At 39.3% G+C, this 21,117-nt stretch overlaps 1 protein-coding gene across 7 annotated transcripts in view; it reads left to right on the forward strand.

Annotated features, from left to right (window-relative positions):
- The first annotated feature begins 3,411 nt into the window (after positions 1-3,411).
- Positions 3,412-21,117, forward strand: part of DACH1 (dachshund family transcription factor 1) — a 486,010-nt gene continuing 468,304 nt past the window's right edge. For 2 of the 7 annotated variants that reach the window (XM_075918909.2, XM_075918912.2), the window contains exon 1: positions 3,412-4,607. In XM_075918909.2, the coding sequence (XP_075775024.2) occupies positions 3,856-4,607 (752 nt within the window). In that variant the 5' untranslated portion in view covers positions 3,412-3,855. The remainder of the gene's footprint in view (positions 4,608-21,117) is intronic. The other 5 variants (XM_075918908.2, XM_075918913.2, XM_075918907.2 and 2 more) reach the window with 4 other exon arrangements.

Genomic DNA, 21,117 nt, shown 5'->3' on the forward strand with positions numbered 1-21,117 from the left:
ATCTTCCTCAGAAGTCTTCTGCTTTGCAATCGTTTGCCAGAATTATATTGCAGTATGAATAAACCTAAAAAAAATGCTATTGATCATATAGAAAGCTTTGTGAAATCATGTAGTCAGTTTCCCCACTTGAAAAATCGGTGAACAAAATAGGTCAATAGCTAAGAATGAGAGGCGATAAAATAGAATAGTGTATTTTTCGGGAGGGGATGTCAAAATAAATGCAGATAGAATCTATGTTAATGAATTTAACGTATGTCTGGATATATATCACTATCTACCTACCTTCTTGCACCAATCCCCTCTCCTTCTTCCTACCCGACATTCTGAAGTTAGTATTCTTCTGTTTGACTGAAATTATTTACAGTAACAACTGGTGTCTAGAGGGTGCCAGGCGGTCAGGTATTCAGAGTACTTAAAATGAACAGCTACAATACATTTCCTAATTACATCTTACATATTTCAGCTGACCGTAAAACTGGATTTAATAAAATAGTGAGCTCCGGAACAGGTGCCGATTTTTAAAATAATAAATTATAACTATCCATTCATCTTACTGTTTCAATATACCTTCTCCTTCACCGAAATGGTCATAAAGAGGGGAAAAAAACAGAGTACCTGCCCTGAACTGTTATGTGAGCACAAGAGAAACCCTGCTTCAAACAATATCCCAGGAATGAAATTAAAGACTTCTTAATTAGTGCAGCAATTAAGCCTTCCTGGTCGCATTTTAATCAGCACAGGCCCTATCAAAGGACAAACAGAACGATTTGCAGGTCTTTGAATTTTAAGCAGTCTTATTGATTTCAGCACCATAAGTCTTCACTTGACACAGGGAGAATTCTCAAATCAGTTCTAGTGCTTAGAGTTTTACTGATATACATTCTGGGGTGTTGGGAGGCGAAGCTAACAATATCATTTCTTGAAAGGATCGACGTGACATCAAAATGCAATATGAAAAAAAGTTTGAAGAGAGGAAACGACAACTACCATTATTTGTTGGTGTGAGTCTCTGGGTTAAAATAAACCCAGTTTGCTTTAATTGCTTGGAACACTCACCAAGCAAGAAGCTTTGAAGATTCTTGAACCGTTTCATAAATGTGTTGGTTTCTAATCCCATTGTTTCATTAAAACAGTACCGTTAACCAAAACTATTGTAGCAAATAATTTACAAACCACATTTTTAAACTATTTAAAAACACAATGGGTGTCCTTGAGAGCACACATTTAGAAGAAAATCAGGAATGCATCCTGTTGCAGAGTAGGTAAAGAGCAAGTGATATGTGGCAGGGACATGGGGGAGGCGTTTTGAATAAATTCAGAATTCATTCAGGGATTGAGGTGAAATGGTTACATCACAACTGTTCAGCCCTGCATTAACTTTCTCAGGCGCATGTTTAATGACTATCGAATGTATATGAGAGTGTGAAAATAGGGAAATTAAGAGAGTGACTGCCAGCAGTAGGTTTTCAACAACTTTGATCCAAGTTACCTGAAAATAAAATAATTGCAATTCGGTTACATCTTCAAGGCCTATAAAGTATTTTCAACGTCAGGCTGCACCACAATTAAAGTTCCATATGCATTCCTATTTTAAGGTTTGTTTGTGTTTCTTGAACTTTGTAACTTGTATTGTTGGTACACAAGATTCAAGTTTGAATGTGATAACCGAACAGCTTTAAAAAAGAAAAGAAGAAAAAAAATAGAGTATTAGGGAAAATAAAAGTTCACTCGCTGAAGACACCTTATGGTATTCATAACTAAATAAACTGGAATTTAAAAAGCAATCTCACAGGTAGTGAGGAAGCAAGTCATAACAAAACACTAATAGCTATTGGCAAACTGAAAAAGTGATTTCCTTCCATATTATAGAAATAGTTTCCATTAAGATTCTCATCATCCATCTAGACTTGTAATCCCATGATTCTTGTCTCATATAAATATTACACATTTAAAAAAAGAACAGGCAAGGGTCAGGTTGAGTCACAGACTACGAGTGATTAATTTACATTGTTTAACCCCCCCTAAATACTTAATGCGTATAGTATTGCTGCAGCTCATACATTTGTACAAAGAATATTGCTTTGTTTAAAAAAACCCAGAAAACCCCCAAATAAATGGAAGACCAAAGCAATTCCCCAAACCAGAACCAAAAAGGAAATTCCGAATTCAGACTAAAATGTTACCTTTAACCCTTAGAATTTCCAGGAGTTACAGTATATATGCGGCCTGATCCCACAATTCAAATATATAACTGCATAGCTTATAAAATTAGCTACTGCGCATGTGTGGGCAAGCGCAACAGCTAATTTTACAGCATACCTGCTGATATGGTCAAAGTATCAATGATCAAACTTGGATGTGTGGTTTGCAGTCACCTGTTGTTCACAGACCGTTGCAATACCTAGACAAAACAGGGTGGGAGTAAGCATTCAGTTTCAGCTCTGTGACTTCTTGGCTATTTTATTGAAAAGTTACTTCAACCTGATTAGAACAAATGTTACAAACTAATTCTTTTCACACGTTTTAGTTAAAAGACCTCCTTTTTGGTAGCTATCACGAACACAATCAATCAAACGTGAGTTGGGTCCTATGTGCTATGAAGGCAGCCATAAATGCCTTTCTTGTTTAACAGCGTTACACTTGTGATCAAAAAGTTCATGGGAGCCTACAGATGAAAACAGGCACTTGTTCATTGCTTTAAAAATTACTGCGGTCGCCCTTGCCAGAAGAATCCTTTAGCACAAAAAGTGCTATTACTAAATTGTATGAAAAACAAGTGCCCGGTATTCTTTGATCCATAAATGTCTCGTTTTCTGTAAATATTTTTTCGCTTGCTTTTCTTTCTCCTGTAGTGCTACATGCTCCTTACAATTACTAGTCTTTCACACAATAAAGGGATCTAGTGATAATTATTATGCTCTTTCTGGAATCTTATTATTAACTTTCATTCCTGTCACTTGGCTTGTTTGCTGTCTTGAGAAATATAATCCGTTTTTTTGTTTGTTTTCAAATAGATAGGCTATTCATAAAGAGTGCTTCGTAAGGTGTGTAGTCGAGTAAAGTTCCGCCCCCTTCCTCTACTCCCCATGTTCTACGTTATGAAAAAGATGCGCCCTAATTCTTGTAAGAAGAAAAACTTGATGTGTTCTTGGTTCTCTGTCAAGAGTGTTTGGATCGCTTAGAAGTGTTTGAAAATTACATCTCGTCTCTGTTGAGATGAAATATGAAACATATAATCTAACGGTTTCTGGGGAGGAGGAGGAGGAAGAGGGATCTCTCTCTCTCTCTCTCTCTCTCTGCTCCGGGTTCCTGGTTGGATAATTTGGGTTAATACTAGTGAGTGAGGCTTTTGCTGCTTCAAAGGGTATTTCAAGTTGCCGGAGCTCCTCCCCTCTGCACCGTGTGACAACAACAACTCGTCCAGAGAGCTAGAGAGCGAGCGAGCAGCGAGCAGCAGCAGCCAGCACTTTTCAGCTCATTTTCTCTCTGTCATTCCCCTCTCAATCTTTGATCAATGTACTTGCCAGAGAGAACCGAAGTCCTTCAAACCTCCTCCTTTTCACCTTCATCTTTAACTTGGTGCTAGAGCAAGGACCACAAAACAAACCACCCTCCGCCGCCCCCCTTCCCCTAAACCCTAACCCTACTACGCGCAGCGGACTTCTCCTTCCCCACTTGCGGGACACTTTGTGCATTTCTCTCTCTCTCTCGCTCGCTCTTCCCCTTTCTCTGCCTCTCGGCGGCAGCTGGCTTGGGGCTTCCCCCCCCAAGTCTCTCTCCCCTCCCTCCCCCCTTTTTGTCAGCGCGGCAACTTTTTTCCCCCTGCCCCTCACCCCCCACTTCGTATATGTGACCATGGCCGTACCGGCTGCTTTGATCCCTCCGACCCAGCTGGTCCCCCCTCAACCTCCGATCTCAACTTCTGCCGCTTGTACCACCACCACCACCACCTCGTCGGCCACCTCGTCTCCGTCTCCGTCCCTCGCTCCCCCGCCAGCCTCTTCGGGGACGAACCTATTCCGGCCGGAGCCCAGCGCGGCGGCGGCGGCGGCAGCAGCGGCGGCCACAGTCACCTCTACCACCAGCAGCGGCGGAGGCGGCGGCAGCAGCAGCAGCAGCAGCAACGGAGGAGGCGGCGGCGGCAGCAGCTGCAGCCCCAGCCTGGGCACCACCAGCAGCAGCAGCAGCAGCGCAGGCGGCGGCGGCGGCACCTCCACCCCCAGTGCCAGCACCGCCAACAGCAGCAGCGGCAGCAGCCTGCCGGGCAAGCCGGTGTACTCGACCCCGTCGCCGGTGGAGAACACCCCCCAGAATAATGAGTGCAAGATGGTGGATCTGAGGGGGGCCAAGGTGGCCTCTTTCACCGTGGAGGGCTGCGAGCTCATCTGCCTGCCCCAGGCCTTCGACCTCTTCCTGAAGCACTTGGTAGGGGGCTTGCACACCGTCTACACCAAGCTGAAGCGGCTGGAGATCACGCCCGTGGTGTGCAACGTGGAGCAGGTCCGCATCCTGAGGGGACTGGGGGCCATCCAGCCTGGCGTGAACCGCTGCAAACTCATCTCCAGGAAGGATTTCGAGACCCTCTACAACGACTGCACCAACGCAAGGTAAAGACACCCCCCCCACACACACGTTTCTCCGCTTCTCCCCTCCCCCCCCCCCGCCTCCGTCCCACCCTCACACAGGCAGCCCTGACACGCCGCCCGGGCAGCTACCGCTCCTCTTCCTAGTGGTGCCGCTCAGCAAGCCCTGGAGCAGCCTGCTCTCTTCGCCGCTTGCCCCTCTCCCCCTTCCCTGCTCCGGGCGCACGGGGCTGGGCCATGTGCTCCGAGTGGGCCAGAAAGGTGCTGGGTGGGGGGTGTCTGCTCTTTCCTCAGCCGCTTTCAAGTGTCAGCCCGGTGCTGTGCGACTCTTGACCCTCCCCCCCCAGGCTGCATGGGCAGGGCGCCTCCTTCCTTCGAGCGCCGGCTGGGGAGGGGGGCGTGGGGCTGGGGCGAGGCGTGCACCAGGAGAGCTGATTGTAAACCCTGGGCTGAGAGTGATTGCTCTGACCCCCCCCCCCCCCCGGGTTGAGTTGTATAAAGAGCCACGAGGCAGCCAGCAAAGGTGATGTGAAGGCGGGGGCGGGGGAGGCTGAGACTCCTTGGGAGTCGGTGCACAGCGCTGGCAGAGCTGTCTCTGAAGGGTGGCCCCGCATGCAGGCCTGGCTGGCTCCCGAGCAGCGGCCGCGGGGATCGCTCGGCAAGGGGCGACTAGATGTGTGGCAACTGACGGCTGTTGCCACGGGGGACGTGGCGTTGCCGGAGGGGTCAATAGGGGACAGTTGCAAAGGGCCAGGCCCGTCCTGCTCTCTCTGGTGGTGGGCTAGTCCCAGGGAAGCAGGTGCGTGAGCGAGGCGAGCGAGTAGGTGACTCGCGGGGAGCAGAAGTGTGGAGGGGATTTGTCAGGGCTGACTCATATTACGGCGCATCTGATTAACAGTCCGGCGTGCAAGGGGGCGAGAATCACACATGGGAAGGGAGGGCAGCGTTCCAGCTCGGGACAGATCGCAGGGCACCCTCACCCGTCAAAGCACTCAGACAAAGGGAGCCAGTGATAATCTCAAGTTGGCGCAACTGGGGGGAAACTGACAAAAGAGGAAATTCCTTCTGAAGTAACAAGCTTGTTTAAAAACGGCGAGTGAAAGAACGGGGCTGTTCCCACTAAATCTGTCTGATTAGGAAAGGGAGGCAACGGGAATTAAACAACTGCTGTGAGCTAAAGAGCAGAGTGTTTGGAAGCTTCTTCACTTCATCGAAGCCTCTGTTGGCTTGTGGGGGGGGTCTGCTGGCTTGAAACCGTTCTGGAGCTTGGTGGGAAACTTTATAGAGTAGTTCAGATTTGCCATTAAAGAGTCTGTAAGCAGAGTCGCTTGTCAGATGATGTTTTCATTAAACGCAAACAGACTCTTCCAACTCATAATTTGGATTTCACTTTTTTCCCCTGTGAGATTTTAAAGATCCAGCAGCGGCAGCACGTGGGGAATTAACCCCCGATGAGACTTTGTTCATTCAATTTTGTAATGACTGGGTGCGACTCAATTCTTTCTTTCCCTCTCCTTTAATTGGGGGGGGGGGGATGGGGATGTTGGACTCATTATCCTAGAGAGCAAGGCAAAGGAAAGCACTCGTTTGTGCCTTTACGTCTAGCTTGATTATCTAAGTTTTCAAATATACAGGGGAGCAAGATAAATATACCCTGGAATAATTTTAGAACATTGTTGCTCTCCTATAACAACTTTCCTCTTAGTTGTGTACTAGACATTGTGGTGGAATCAAATGAGCATGCAAATGAAGAATAATACAATGCAGTGTTATATGTATTGAACAAGACTGATTTAAAAAAATGTACGGGCTTTATTTTTTGTGACTAAATCCTTCCACTTTTGCAAGTTGTAACACGATTTGACAATATGGTTCAAACAGGCTGGTCATATCAACACTGCAAAATCAACTGTGTTTCAACAGTGTTATGGGACTGTTGTGTTTTAATCCAACATGGTGGGAATTACAATATGAACAGGAATCAGCAGATCTGGCCCTTAATGAATACTATTGTAGTAGACTTATTTGTATATTCATTAATCAAATTAGTTAATTGAAAGGACTTAGGGTATCTAGACAAGTATATACACTTGAAGCATGATGTTTCAATGAATTTTGGTCAAGATAAATTTAATCACAAGTACATACAACTGTATTTTCACAGTGTCTTTCCTTGGACATGAATTTTCTTTCACTTCAAATTATTTATTTTTTATTAAGTGTGATCTTTATAGAAGATATCAATATTCTGATTGCTTGAAATCATCTTTTTTCAGGCTAGCAGTTGCAGTACACTTTATCTCAATGTATCATATTTCAAGAGGGAAAACTTACTTTTGAGATTAAAAGTATAAGTGTAGATCTTAGAGACAGATTTTATCGGTATACCATAGTCAGTTGATGCACTGAAGTAATATTAATTCATTTATTTTTTGGACAAAGGTAACAGCTAAATCAAGTTTGATATTACATTATTTAATCAAATGTGCATTTCAACACAGCTGTTAATTTAATTTAAAAAATATCACATTAGGTTTATCAACATATTTTGAGTAGTCATCAGTAGCTATGAAGAGCATTACAATTCACCTAAAGTGAATGATACTCTTTTTGGAATGTAACCATTTGGTTGAAAAGATAATCAATCATTCTTTAACTCTAAGTAAACTAAACTCTCGAGATCTGAAAAGTTTTTATGAGTGTTAGTTCAAAATGTACCATTTTTACTACAGTGGCAACTATATTTGAAAAATCAATACAATATCAGAGAATTTTCTTCTAAATGCTTAGCTTACAGATCAGCAAAGTGAATTGTTTCCTGTATTTGTTTATTTGACCATCCTCATAATATTTAAAATACCTTTTTACTAAATTAATTCTCTGTATCAGTGAAACATAAACCTTCTAATGTGGAAACCAATTCGTCTTTACCTTCACATTGATATTTGCTTCTGTCTTTTCCATAGAAAACTCTTGTCAGAAATTCAGGAAGTAGCAACCAAAGCATCTATGCAGCACTATGAAGAAGTGGGGTTGGCATGCATGGGGGACACTCAAGGGATGATAGATAGCCAGATGCCAAACTAGAAAGCAAAAATGTAATAAATAAAAACATAAATAAATAAAATAAAAAAAGATTGTAAGTTGTTAGAGACCAAACTTCTTCAGTTAGCTATGAAACAAGACTTAACTCTGCATAAGATGTTAGATATATAGGATTCATGGCTTGGTACTCATTGATCCTTGACTGTTTCCTGACTCTTGTGTCCCAGAACACTTGTGGAATTTTGCCGCATGAGTCCCCTCCACAGGGGCTTGCATTGACTTTAATAGGCTTTGGATCAGGCCCTATTTGAATAGGAAGGAAACACATGCCATCTTCTATCCCCCATCCTGTGGCCAGTATATGATAATCTTTTCTGGTACTTAGAGATGCTATTGACTGAGTTAATTGACATTCATACTGAAAATGGAGAATTATTACTGATGTGTCATTTGTCATACTTTAAAAATTACTGATTGCTTTTGAATATAGAACATCAGTAGGGTACAGGATTAAAGAGTTTTTGTCTAACTCTTGTCTTCCATTGTAATTATTGTAATCCACATTTTCTGGCTTTTCAAATCATATAGAACTAGAATGTACTTATTTACAGAATTTTGCCCTCCTGAGTGAGTTTCCTGTTTGTCTTTATTAAAAAAAATATTCAAACTAAATAGGTTATCATAGCTCATATGTATTTCAAATGAGTTGGTGAACAAGTTAGAGCACAGCACCACATGAGTAATTTCTAATGAATAAAATTCATGTTCAGAAGTTTACTTATTTTGTGATATATTTCCAAGATATTATGGAGAAGTTGAATATTTCTAGGGTTTTATAAACAAAGAAGACTTATATACTGTAGAAGATAAGTTATATTAACTGCATGTTCAAGGAGAGACTAGAAGGTGGGGAGATATTGTCTCAAAACTTTAAAACAATATTTTAATCCAGTTCACACTCTTTATCAGTTAGTACAAAATATAATTTGAAAGTGAATTTTGTGGAATATAATAACTGTTATGCCAGCGCAGACAATTCATGCCTTTAATCTAGTACTCAGTCTCTGATTATAGTGTAGCATCACGTTTTGGAAAGCAGTATTCTTCCACACCAGTGTACCTAGCCAGTTGTGCATGGTGTGTCTGTGTGGTGAGTGGTGATCATAAGGAAAATTCCTTCCTGATCTGTTCAGTTGATTAGTTTATGTCCTGCAGCATGCAGTTTGATTAACTCCATCATTATGTTAGCTGACAGAGGTGCAAATGTTGTTAGTGATTGTAAAAATATACATCCTTTTTTACAAATCTTGTATGGATAGACTGTATTGTTGTACAGAGTTTCATATACGTTGGATGTTTATTAGTTATTTAGTAATCATTATTAAAAGACCTAACAGGAATAATGAACATATGGAAGCACACTGAGATACACTTTCATGTTTATCAGTAAGTGATTTTAGTCCTTGCCTTTACAAACTAGTGTTGTCTTTCTACTCGTCATCTGCAAAATTCCAGGGGTTTAAATTCTGCGGAATTGATCTTAATCTTACTCAGTTTTGTTATGGGTAAGAAATGGTTATAGCTAAGTTGCAAAATATAATCTGCAAACTTTCTTAAACAATTTAGTTGTTAAAATAAAAATAGTCTTGTTATGGTAAATTAAAAGGTTAATAAAGATTTAATACTTGCTAGATAAAATTTCACTTTTAGTATGCCCATCAATGTAACTTTGAGATATTTTCTACTATAATAAGTTACTTATTGACCTTATACATATATGTGTAACTAGCTTTTGTAAATTATCCAGGTATGTATTCAAAATTATTGTTAGAAATAAGGTATTTTCTGAATACCATTTAATTTTTCTGCTGTCTTTCCGGATTATGTTACTAAGTCATTCCAAAACAGTTGTTTTTGTCTCTAAGGATGATATATTATCTGAAATATACTCTATATAATACATGGAATTTAAGAATGTACATGTTTCAGAAACATGCAATAATATGAAGAATTAATATTTTAATACTCCATATTGCAGTTTCATATTTTTACCCTTTATTTCCAGAACTATGTTATTGATATATGAAATTATTATAGCGATGTCTGTTTCAGGTAAGTCTCCCTCAGCCTTTCCAGTATAATCACTACATGTAAGAGTTTTATAATTTTGCTGCTAAGATTAACTCCAGGCTGAAGTTTGCCATGCACAGTCTCAGATTGAAAATGTTCTGTTTTATAAAAATTACCAGTACCAAACCACAGAAGCTTAAAACATACAGTGTGTCTGCATATTTTAATCCATGTAACTGGTTTTATTGGTTTTAGATTTGTTTTGTTCTTTTACAGCTTAAATGTGGATTGTTTTAAAAATAACATTTTGGGCATCTGGATCATATTGTGAGTTAATTCCATTCATTGTTTTAAAATAGTTGAGTTATTAACCTTTTGCAAATTATGTACTGCACATGAGCAGTAATTTTTTCAATAATATTTAAGTGAGAATACTGTAACAGCACCATAATGTGGACTGACAAAATGAATTGGCAGTCAATTTTTAGTTGCCTAAATATGTATTTAAATGATAAAGCAGAAGAGTCATCTGCAAAAAGCTCTTATGAGCCTGAAAGTTAATTCATATATAGATCATTTCTACAATGTACATTACAAATATTTTTTTTCTTTTTTTCATCATCATTTCAATTTGTTTAGAAACCCCCACTGAAATTCATAATGAAATCTGTATGCTTAAAAAATTCACGTGTGTGACTTTAGGTGATAAAAGCCAGGAGATTAACGCCAACCAGTAAGTTCATCGTTAACTCTCCCTGTTCTGCGTATATATCTAATATGGTTCTCTGCCAGAGGCATCTTATAACAATTTCTGATGTTTTGTTTCATAAGAGTATAGCATATTGGAAAAGAATTTCTTTTCCATAGTAGTCTCTTAAATATGGAATTTCACGATTAATTGAATTTGTTTGCTTTTGTCATTTTAAGCCACACAGTGATATTTTTATTTTTGATGGATGAAGGAAAAACATACTTCTCTTCCCCCTGAACATACAGTGTGACTTTTCTTACTGTCTTTGGTCAGAGATGGATCAGATTTTGTATGTTCAGGTAGGGCCCAATCCTGCAGCCCATAGTCCCATGTACATGCCTATTGTAGCCAATACAACTGCTCACATGAGTGAAGTCTGTAGAATGGGGCCCCATAATGTACATTTTTTGCTTTTAAAAATGTTTAAAATGTGGCATCAACATCTCTGCTTTAATATAACAAGTATGGTATCTCACACCACAAAATTACAGTGTAGATTTTAAAGCTTATGTAAGTGGATTGTTAATTAAAAGTTCATGGTAATAATTTTGATATAATAAATATTTTATGGTTTTGACCATGTAGTTGCCAATGCCTCACACCCCTGAAAAGAAACCTATGTAGTCTCTCTTTTTACAACTAGCTACTGTATATCTGTATATCTTTCTAATTAATATGCAACTGTGTTCCTATTCAAAGAATCAGATCTAATCAACTATTGTAAATGTTTGTTGTATCTGATTATAATTTCTAGCTCGCCTGAGAAGATGAAGGTTTTTTAATCAGAGAAAAAAAGAGAATTATATTTTTTGTTTAAAAATACCAAACATTGAGATTTTATGTATATTGCAAGGTTGAAATAATTTGTCTGTCCAAAATCCAGAAAGTGGATCAGTTGCAGTTATTTTGTGATGTACCTCACCACAGTAATTAGGAGTTCTTTTCTATTAAGATGAGAAGGTGTTTCAATCACAAAATTTTATTCATCCTTAGACCACTTTAAAGTGTACTCTAAATTAGTCAGATTGCTAAATACTGCCAGTATGCATGGCAGTTTTCCCTTCTCATCCAAGTCAAGCTTGGATCTGAGTTAAGCTTTCCAGTTAGTTTTGTTTTACAGATTATAAATATATGTGACTGGAATAAAAGATGCTAAATCCAACAGACAACTAGAAAGAGCCATCAAGCAACTCCTATTTTATTACTCCTTTTGTTCTTTAGGATGTATGACTAAACAGGGGTCATAGCACAGGTATGTATACTGGACTTTGTTGCCAATTGAGAATAATAGACATGTGAACAGAGATTGGATGGGGTTGGTGGGGAAGAAAAAAGGAATAGTTAACTCTGATTGCTACAATCATTTTCATACAATTGATGATGGCCACATTTGTTATATCATGATGTCATGATTGAAATGCATAATTTTGAATAAAATTAAACTCATGAGTTAGTGCCCTTGTAAAATATATGTAATGGTCAAGTACTGGGAGAAAATAAACATGCACTTATTAAACTTGTTGTTTAAAATGCATATGAGAATATGCTTGATATTTATGTATATTGTGGCATAATGTTTCTTACTGGATAGTAATTTTGAATAGCTTACTCTTAGGAAATGTTTTTCTACATTTTCCTATGTAAAGAACAGTTTGCAATCCCAAATAATGTTATTGCACAAAACAAAAACTGAGTAGAGGTCATTGAAAATGACTGATATTTAACCTTGATTCCATGGGGCCCCAGAAATTTTGTAGCGATTGGGCTCTGTTTGTTATAAAAAGTTAAGTGGTGATTTTTCTTGAAGGAAAAAGCCCAATAACAAAATTACTTTTTTAAAGCATAAATAGTATGTTACAATTCTTTTAATCTGTAATATATCTAGTCATGTTTCTATAACAGATTAGTTTAAATGTTCTTTAAAATGAATCACATAATAAGTCACTTTGAATTGCAGTCTTTCAAATTTAGATGCAATGCAAAGTTATTTTTTTATATTTACTTAATAAACTCTAATTGGAAATGGTACTTTGGAATTTCAAATATTTAACTTGAATTAGTTGCATTGTTTGTGGTCTGAAGCTATAGAAAGCAGTTTCTTTTGTTATAGAGGTGCATCTATAGAAAACATCTGTTTAAATGTAAAAATAAATATGTCCCCAGATTTACAGATTTACACTTAATTGACATGTGCATAACTTTGGGAATGTGAATTGTCTCATTGGCTTCAACGATTCTACTCAAATGCTTAAAGTTAAGCACTTACATAAATCTTTGTAGGGTCAGGGTTTATATTAGGAAAGTTTTTGCATTTGTCACGGCAACTATAAAATATTTTGCCTTAGCTTTAGGCTTGTAAATGAGCAACTAAATGTCATTGTAGTCCTGCTAAATTCTTTTAGACCTAGAGTAGAATAGAACTCAAATAGCCAGTGATAAAAGAAGAAAAAAAAAGCGCTATACAGTACAGTTACAAAGGTGATGAGCAAATGACCACAATTTACGCAGGTAGAAAAGTCATAATATGACTATGGAAAAGGTATAGTATATATTCCCTTCTCCCTAGCACTACATTATTAGAATGTCTTCTAGAGTCCTGAGGATTTTTTTGATTTTTTGTGTTTTAGCCCTTCGTCTTCAACTCCTTATATAACAACCACACATCTTCCAAATAAGATGATACTTTTAAAGTCTCCATCATTTCTCTTAGAATTGTTCTTGAACAACACAAAACTCTGTCTACCCTATGCACTAATGTCAGAATTCTACAATAATTCAAGTCAGCTGGAGTTTTACCATTGATTTTAATATGAAAAAACTTAGGCCTTAAAGGTCTGGTAAAAATGAATATTTTTAAAACTTAAAATGCAAGTCATTTCAGAGTTATTTAGCATTATCTTAGGAATATAACATGGATGACATACATTTCCACTGATTCCAATGAAACTTAACTTGGTAGGATTTATTTTAGAATGTGGTCTGCAAAAAATATCATCTCAAGACCACAAATACAATAGTGCCATCTTCGGGGAAAAAAAACCATTGTTCTTTTTATGCCATTTTCTTTATGGTGGGGCCACGGCTAGAAACACAAATAAAATTATATTTACATAAAAGCCAAAACAATGCCAGAGTTCTGATTTTTAAACTGTAATTAGAACATTCCCTGTTAAATGTGCCACATGGAGCTAGATCTTGTTCTCAGTCACACCAGCGTCAGTATGGAATGGCCTCATTGTAGACAATAAAGTTACTTCAGATTTATACTGGCTGGTCCAGCTGGAATCAAACTCTTGTCCTGTCATTAACAGTTTTGTATTTTGATTTGCAGAAAATATGATTGATATATAAGGGTCATTTAAGTGATAGCCTTAACTTGAAATTGGTTTAATTTTGTTTAATTGTACAAGTTACAGTAGATAAATTTAGCTAAAAGCGAATGAGACACCTTTTTTGTTTTTAGAAATAATAACGTAAATATGTTAACATAGTCGTTTCAGAACATGTAGCTGTGCACATAAAAATACCTGTGTGAATTATATGAGAAACAAACACACAAAACCACAATTTTATAATATTGTTTGCTATGATAGATCATGGGTGAAATATTTAGATGCTGAGGTTAAAAATCCTAAGTCCCAGCTACTCCTGAATTTGACTCTACCTCATGGCACAACTCATGGGAGAAGCAAAGGCCAGACAAATTTCACAAGGATTCCTCTGCAGAGTTTCATCCATATTATTCCAGTGGAGTGGAGGAGGGGGCAGAGTTTATTATTGCATGGGATGAACATTATGGCCTGCCTCCAAACTGAGTGGGTCCCTGGTTTACAAAGACAACAGAGCAATTTCATTAGAAGCTTGGTACCTCTGCTGTGGTTTCGAAGCCCTCGTATTTTTTCCCTTCACCCGCATCTCTAAGCTTATTACCAGGAACTTCCCACTGACTCTTCCCTTGAAGAGGGATTTTCATCCCTGTGAAGTTGCACAGGAAACATGGAATTTCCATATTTCCCTAAGAAATGTAACGTAGTTTCCCTCTGTGTGGGCTGGTGTGGGATGAAGTGCAATCTACCTTCTGGCCTCCTTCATAAGTGTGAATCCTGCAGAGTACCTCTTCTGGTTGTGCAAAAGAGGATGGCTGCAAGGAAGTGGCTCACAGCCTCTTTTGCTTGGATGTGGGAAATCCTCAGGCAGTTCTTGAGGGTACGATCTGGTCCAGGTCTGATTTGTATTGCTAACTCATACAGTAGTTTGCAACTATCTTTTAAAACTCCCAATAGGTGTTGAGTTGATTTGGAATCAGATATTTTTACGACATTGTGACAAATCTTCACATTTTGGGTGGTGAAGGAAAACATGATCTCTGTGAAATCACTTTTGTTATTCCTGAAACAGTGTAGGTATGCATAAATCACAGGCTGAGTGGAAGTAAGCTTCATGTAGTTGTTATATCATGGGACTGGGATTAGAGAGATCTGGGTGCAAGGCCAGTTCAACTAAATCTTGGGTTCCTTGTGATGATGTTCTTAATGGTTCTTCCTTCCCTTACTGCAGGGCACAGGATTTACTATGTCGATTTCTTCTTTTCTGCCAAGCTATGGAAATTGTGAGGATTCAGTCTGAAGCATGGGAAGGACAAGGGGTATCCAGAACTAGCTGATGGCTCTTGAAGGGGTCAGGAGAATAGTGGTTAAATATGTGTCCTGTTAAAGGTTGAGCTAGCATACAATGTGAGAGACCTCCTCTCCCACAAAGGGCTCAAGTTATCATTCGAGAGCTCTCAACATAAAACACTACATAGTCCAAACCACATACAACTTGAACATATGAGTAAACGTGCTACTGTGACAGGTTTTTCCCAGGGGGCAACCTAAATTGGGATTGCTGAATCATTTGTCCAACTAATCTAGAGACAATCTCACACTATGGTACTGCTGGCAATTTACATATCTCTGGCAGGTATAGTACTTACATAGACATACACAGGCTAGGACACACCCAAATGTGTTACATGCATGCTTCCACCAGGAACTCATCAACCAACATTAGAGAGGCTCCAGCCAATTATCCCCAGCTTCCCTGGCCAGCCTGACCAGTGAAGTTCATTATCCGGTCTGTCCCTGCCCCCTTGATGTTGAGAAAATACACACTTGCCTTTGTAAACTAAGCTGAAATTGCCTAAGCATTTCAGCCAAATATACTGTTTTAGGCAAAATATAAAACAGTTTTTATTAAGTACAGAAATATAGATTTTTAACTGATTATAAGTAGCAAATATAGAGATCAAAGTTGATTACCTAAGAAAAAAATGAAAAAAAAATGTGCTAAGTTTATTTACTAAACAGGATTTAAATCAAGGTATATCTCTCTCTGCTAGATGGTATAAACAAGCCAGAGATCTTTAGTACACACAGTACTACTAACCTGGAACCCTCTCCTCCATCAATGTGTTTCCAGGTGTTGAGTTGTGAGTGTGTGTGTGTGTGTGTGTGGGGAGGGGGAGGGGCAAGCGATGATGTCGCTTCCCCTCTTTTTTAACTATAGATCTTTTCTTATCACATGAGGGCCCAGGGATGCATTCTCCATTGTCTACATGTTTTCTCCAAGTACTCTTCGTTGTATACAGTTCCTGAAATAGTGGATTCTCCTTAATGAGCCACTAGCATATCAGGCTAGTCCATAGAATCTGCAAGGCTGGTTGTGGGTTTTCCTAACCTCACGGTAACAAACACATAGCAAAACTTCACTTACAATGAATGATAGGATATACTTCACTTACAATGATAGGATATACAATTCAACAGGATATTAATGTTCAACAGATCAAGACTTAAGGATACCATAGAAAGCCTACTTTGTACAAAACATGATAATTTTATGACAGTGGTGAATATGGGGGTTCCTGGGTGCTGCTTTGGCAACAACTACAATATCAGCATGTCCCTAGAGGGTTTGAGCCTTGTGGCACTGGGCCCTCCGCAGCTGCAGGGTTGCTGCATGTCTGATCTGGGAAGGGACGGCCCCAGAGATGTGTGCACACGTCTAGCAAGAAGCCAGAGCTAGTGCTCCAGTCTTCAGCTGCACAGCTAAGGCTGGAGCTGCAGCATGAGCTCCCAGCTGTGCAGGAGGAAAGGGTGGAGTTGAGCTCCCATCTCGCATGCCATAGGAAATCGGCTTTTGTGTCGTTTGTGGCACCTGTGCCAGCAGTTGCCGACCCCGATATAGATAATTTATAGAGTAGAAAATGCAGACATTCTTTTCATGCTAGATTATATAATTAGTAATTAGCTAATTTTAAATATGTTGTGAATTCTTGTCTTTCTGGAAAATGTGTTGTGATAAAGTGTATTGTGATCTGTCTTCTGCTAAGCTAATTGTTTCCTTTCTCAATCCAAGATGCATGTAGATTTGAACTTGTAGCCAAGATCAGTGCTGCTATGCTTCAAATTGCCAAAAGAACCCAAGGGATAGATACTTGACCTGCTTTTATGAAACCATAGAATTACATTTATACAAGGTTACCCCATGGGAAAAAATGATTTGATCTCAATTCATTCTTAAATACTAGAGCTGTATAGGTCAAATTTGATTCCCTGCCCCGTTGCCCAAAACCTGGCTGTTTAAATATAGTCAGTGGATATTTTAAATACGTTTGCTTAATATTAGGCAAATATCATGTTTCCAATATTTACCAGTTCAGTACTTTCATATTTTATAGTATCTAATGGTACATTGATATAAATTGCAAAAAGTTTAAGACTACAGAATATATTTATTACATGCTTACAAAGCACTTTAAACCAATATTGAAATAACCTTGAAACTGGATTTATTTAACAAAGTGTTTGTTCTGCCTAAATTTGTCTTCATGACTCTTTATTTTCTATTCCAAGGCAATCTTTCCCACATTGAAAGCCTAACTGCCCTTTTTGCTTTTGAAATCTCTCCAAGTGGTTTGGCTTGTTTGTTTGCTATAGCCATTTGATACATTGGGTGGAGGAAGCCAGATTTGGATCCAGATTAGGATGGGGTAGGCCTCACAGATGGATTTGACTGAAGTAAGACTTTGTAAACTGATCAAAATTTGAACTCTAAAGAACAGATATTTCATTAGATCAGCTTTTAAGGCAATATTTTTACCCTGGGGTTGAAATGTCTCTCTGAGATTTTAGCAGTGTACAAATTACAACTAGGAAGTATAGCCCCTTTCTCATTTGGTTTGGCAAGAAACCAAAATGATGCGGTCAGTTCAGTTCTTAACCCCAATTACTTTTCTCCTCTTTCTGAACTCCAATCTTCCATCTATTATTATTTGTTTTCATAGTAATGCATAGAGGTTCAATTTGGAATTGTATACTCCTTGTGTTGAGTGCTGTAAAAATATATATTATGTGATGGCCTTGTCTCAGAGGGTATGTCCACAGTAGCCCCCTAATTCGAACTAGGGAGGCTAATGTAGGCATTTGAAGTTGCAAATCAAGTCCAGGATTTAAATATCCCATGCTTGATTTGCATCTTCCCAGCAGGTTGCCATTTTTGAAATTTACCAGTCTGGACTACCTGTTCGTGTCTACATGCAGCAGGGACCCGGTAGTTCGAATTAAAGCCCTAGTTCGAACTACCTGTTAAACCTCATTCCAGGAGGAATAACAGGTAGTTCGAACTAGGGCTTTAATTCGAACTACCAAGTCCCTGCCGTGTATAGACGCGGGCAGTTAGTCCGGACTTGTAAATTTCAAAAAATGGCAACCAGCCGGGAAGATGCAAATCAAGCTCGGGATATTTAAATCCCGGGCTTGATTTGCAACTTCGAATGCCTACATTAGCCTCCCTAGTTCGAACTACGGGGCTAGTGTAGACATACCCAAAGAGTTTACAGTGGAAATGAACAGGCTGTGCTGAAAAGTGATGTAGAACACATAACAGGCTGAGGACACAGTATAACATTAACATGTTTATTGTAGGGATGTTAGCATATAGACATTTAAATTATTAAACAATAAGCCTGGGCTTATTGGTTAATCCTAATGACTATGCACACACACACCCATTGCTGCTTCAGTGTTAGAGGCAGTAAGAGGGGTCAGGTGGGATGCCAGAGCAGCCTCTGTCTGCAGGAAGCTCGAACCCCTACGGAGAGAGGCTGCCACCTCTGTATCAATGGGGAGGAAGGTGGGAGCCAGTTTGCACGGGGTGCTGATTTTTAAACTGGCTCCCGTTGCAGACTAGCTCAACCTGCCAATTGGCGCTATTGCCTTTGATACAGCACCAGGCACCGGGGGCTCCCTGGGAGTGGGGCTGGGAACACACTGGCTACTGGCCCTGCCCCGGGTGGGGAGTGGAACATTTTAGTAACCATGTAACAGCTAAAAATTGTTGCAGCTACACGATTATGAAAATAATTGATATCTAATATCCCTAGTTTATTGTTATGGCAGGAGGTGCTGTTACACATAGTATTCAAAGTTCTGTTTCTTGGTATTTCAGCAAATACTCAGCCTTGGAAACACACACTGTGTTTTTGTTACTTTTTCCTATGCTAAATTCTTCATAGAGGCAATGTATCCTAGAAAGAGATCTGTGCAACCTGGGAAAGAATTTGCTCTCTGATTTGGTCTCTGATTGGAGTCAATTCCCAAGACAGAGTTGTTCTCTGAGAATCTGGCATTGGAGTTGGGTTAGAGATTCATAAAAGAAGGAATTGCCTGCATGTATTTGACTACCTCTGTTCCAGGATTGGTGTATATGTGTAAACAAGACTTAGTGACAGTCTGTGTCACTGATTACTCTTCCACTAGGAAGATGACCTCTAAAGCCAGGGGCTTCTGCTACAATTTGGCAAAATGGAATACTGGTGTAACATGTCAGAATGGAATACTGATGTAACATGAATGAGCAATTCTGAAATCCCACTCTGAAAATATGGAAAAGAAAATAAATAACCTTGAATGAAAGTGGATTTCTATTTAATTTGTCAATGGAATTTTCTTCTTTGAACAGATTAAGGGTGTGTCTAGACTACAGAGTTTTGTCGACAAAAGTGGACTTTTGTCGACAAAACTATACCTGCGTCTACACTACTGCTGAGTTCTGTCGACATAACATCGACAGAACTCAGCAGTTTTGTCGAGGCATAACGACTTCTGTCGACAGAGTTCTGTCAACAGAAGGTGTTATTGCATGTAAACCGTCCTTGCATCTACACTGCCATGTCGACAAAGCAGCTTGCTTTGTCAACAGAACTGAATGTAGTGTAGACGCTCTTTGTCGACAGAAGATTTGTCGACAGTATCTGTCGACAAAACTTCTGTTGACAAAACCCTGTAGTCTAGATGTACCCTTAGATACACAAGTTTCCTTTAGTAATTTGATACTAGGAAGAATTTACTTACACTGTACTATGTCCAAAAATAGGAACTCCTCAGGTACATAATTGATATTGAGTCCTCTGCAAATTCGCCCTGGTACCATATGTAGCAATGCATTTTTATATTTTACATTTAAAGGTCCTGATTCTACAAACACTTAAAACACCTGTGTCACTTTACTTACATGAAAGTACTGTTGATTTTAGAGACCTTCAATTACACTACTTTGGGGAATAAAATTTTGTACAGGCAGTCCCCGGGTTACATGGATCCGACTTACATCAGATCCCGACTTACAAATGGGGTGAGGCAACCCTGCATTAGCTGCTTCCCCCCAGCAGACCAGGGAGACACGAAGCTAGCACCCCGCCCCCCAGCAGAGCAGGGAGACGCGGAGGGGCTTTTCTCAGCAGACACCTCAGCTTGAGAATAAAGGACTGAGGGAAGTGAGGTGTGGGAGAATAAAACTGAGCTCTGGAGAAATGTTTGGCTAGAGTTTCCCCTACAATATGTACCAGTTCCGAGTTACGTACAAATTCAACTTAAGAACAAACCTACAGTCCCTATCTTGTACGTAACCCGGGGACTGCCTGTACATGCTTCAATCTTCAAGATTGGAACCTAAATGGTAATATATAAAGCAAAATTTTAATTTGTGAGTGTCATACATGTCAAAAGTGAAAGCATATCAGCAATTAAAGAGAATATTGCTGAACAAAATATGAGCTTGCCATTTATAAAAATGGCCCTGAACCTGCAGATACTTGGGGTGCATCTACACAGCACCCTAAACTTGAAATAAGATATGCAATTTGTGCTATGCAAATTGCATATCTTATTTCAATTCAATTTTGAAATAAGGTGCTATTTCAAGATATCCCTTAACCTTCATGGAATGAGGATTATAGGGATGCTGAAATAGGCCTCGAAATAGTGGATGTGTTATCTCAAAATAGCGGGCGTGTTCAAAAGATAGTTAGTCTGTAACAGGAAAAACTTAAACAACAACAAATAGACTAGTAGCACCTTAAACACTAACAAAACATATAGATGGTATCATAAGCTTTCGTGGATGCAACTCGCTTCTTCAGATAACAGGAGTATTTAGAAGTTGTTGTTAAAACTCAAAACCATGAGTTATGTCTTAAGGTGGAGACAATCAGAAATACACAAGGGCAACTACAAAATAACAATACATCTTTAACTATCTGCCTCTGTATAATTTTTCACTAACTTTCTTCTGCTCTTTGTGTTTGTGTGTGTGTGTGTGTGGTGTGTATGAAGAAGGGAGGGGGGA

The sequence above is a fragment of the Pelodiscus sinensis genome, chromosome 1, assembly GCF_052426305.1.
Source record: "Pelodiscus sinensis isolate ZL-2025 chromosome 1, ASM5242630v1, whole genome shotgun sequence".
NCBI lineage: Eukaryota > Metazoa > Chordata > Testudines > Trionychidae > Pelodiscus > Pelodiscus sinensis.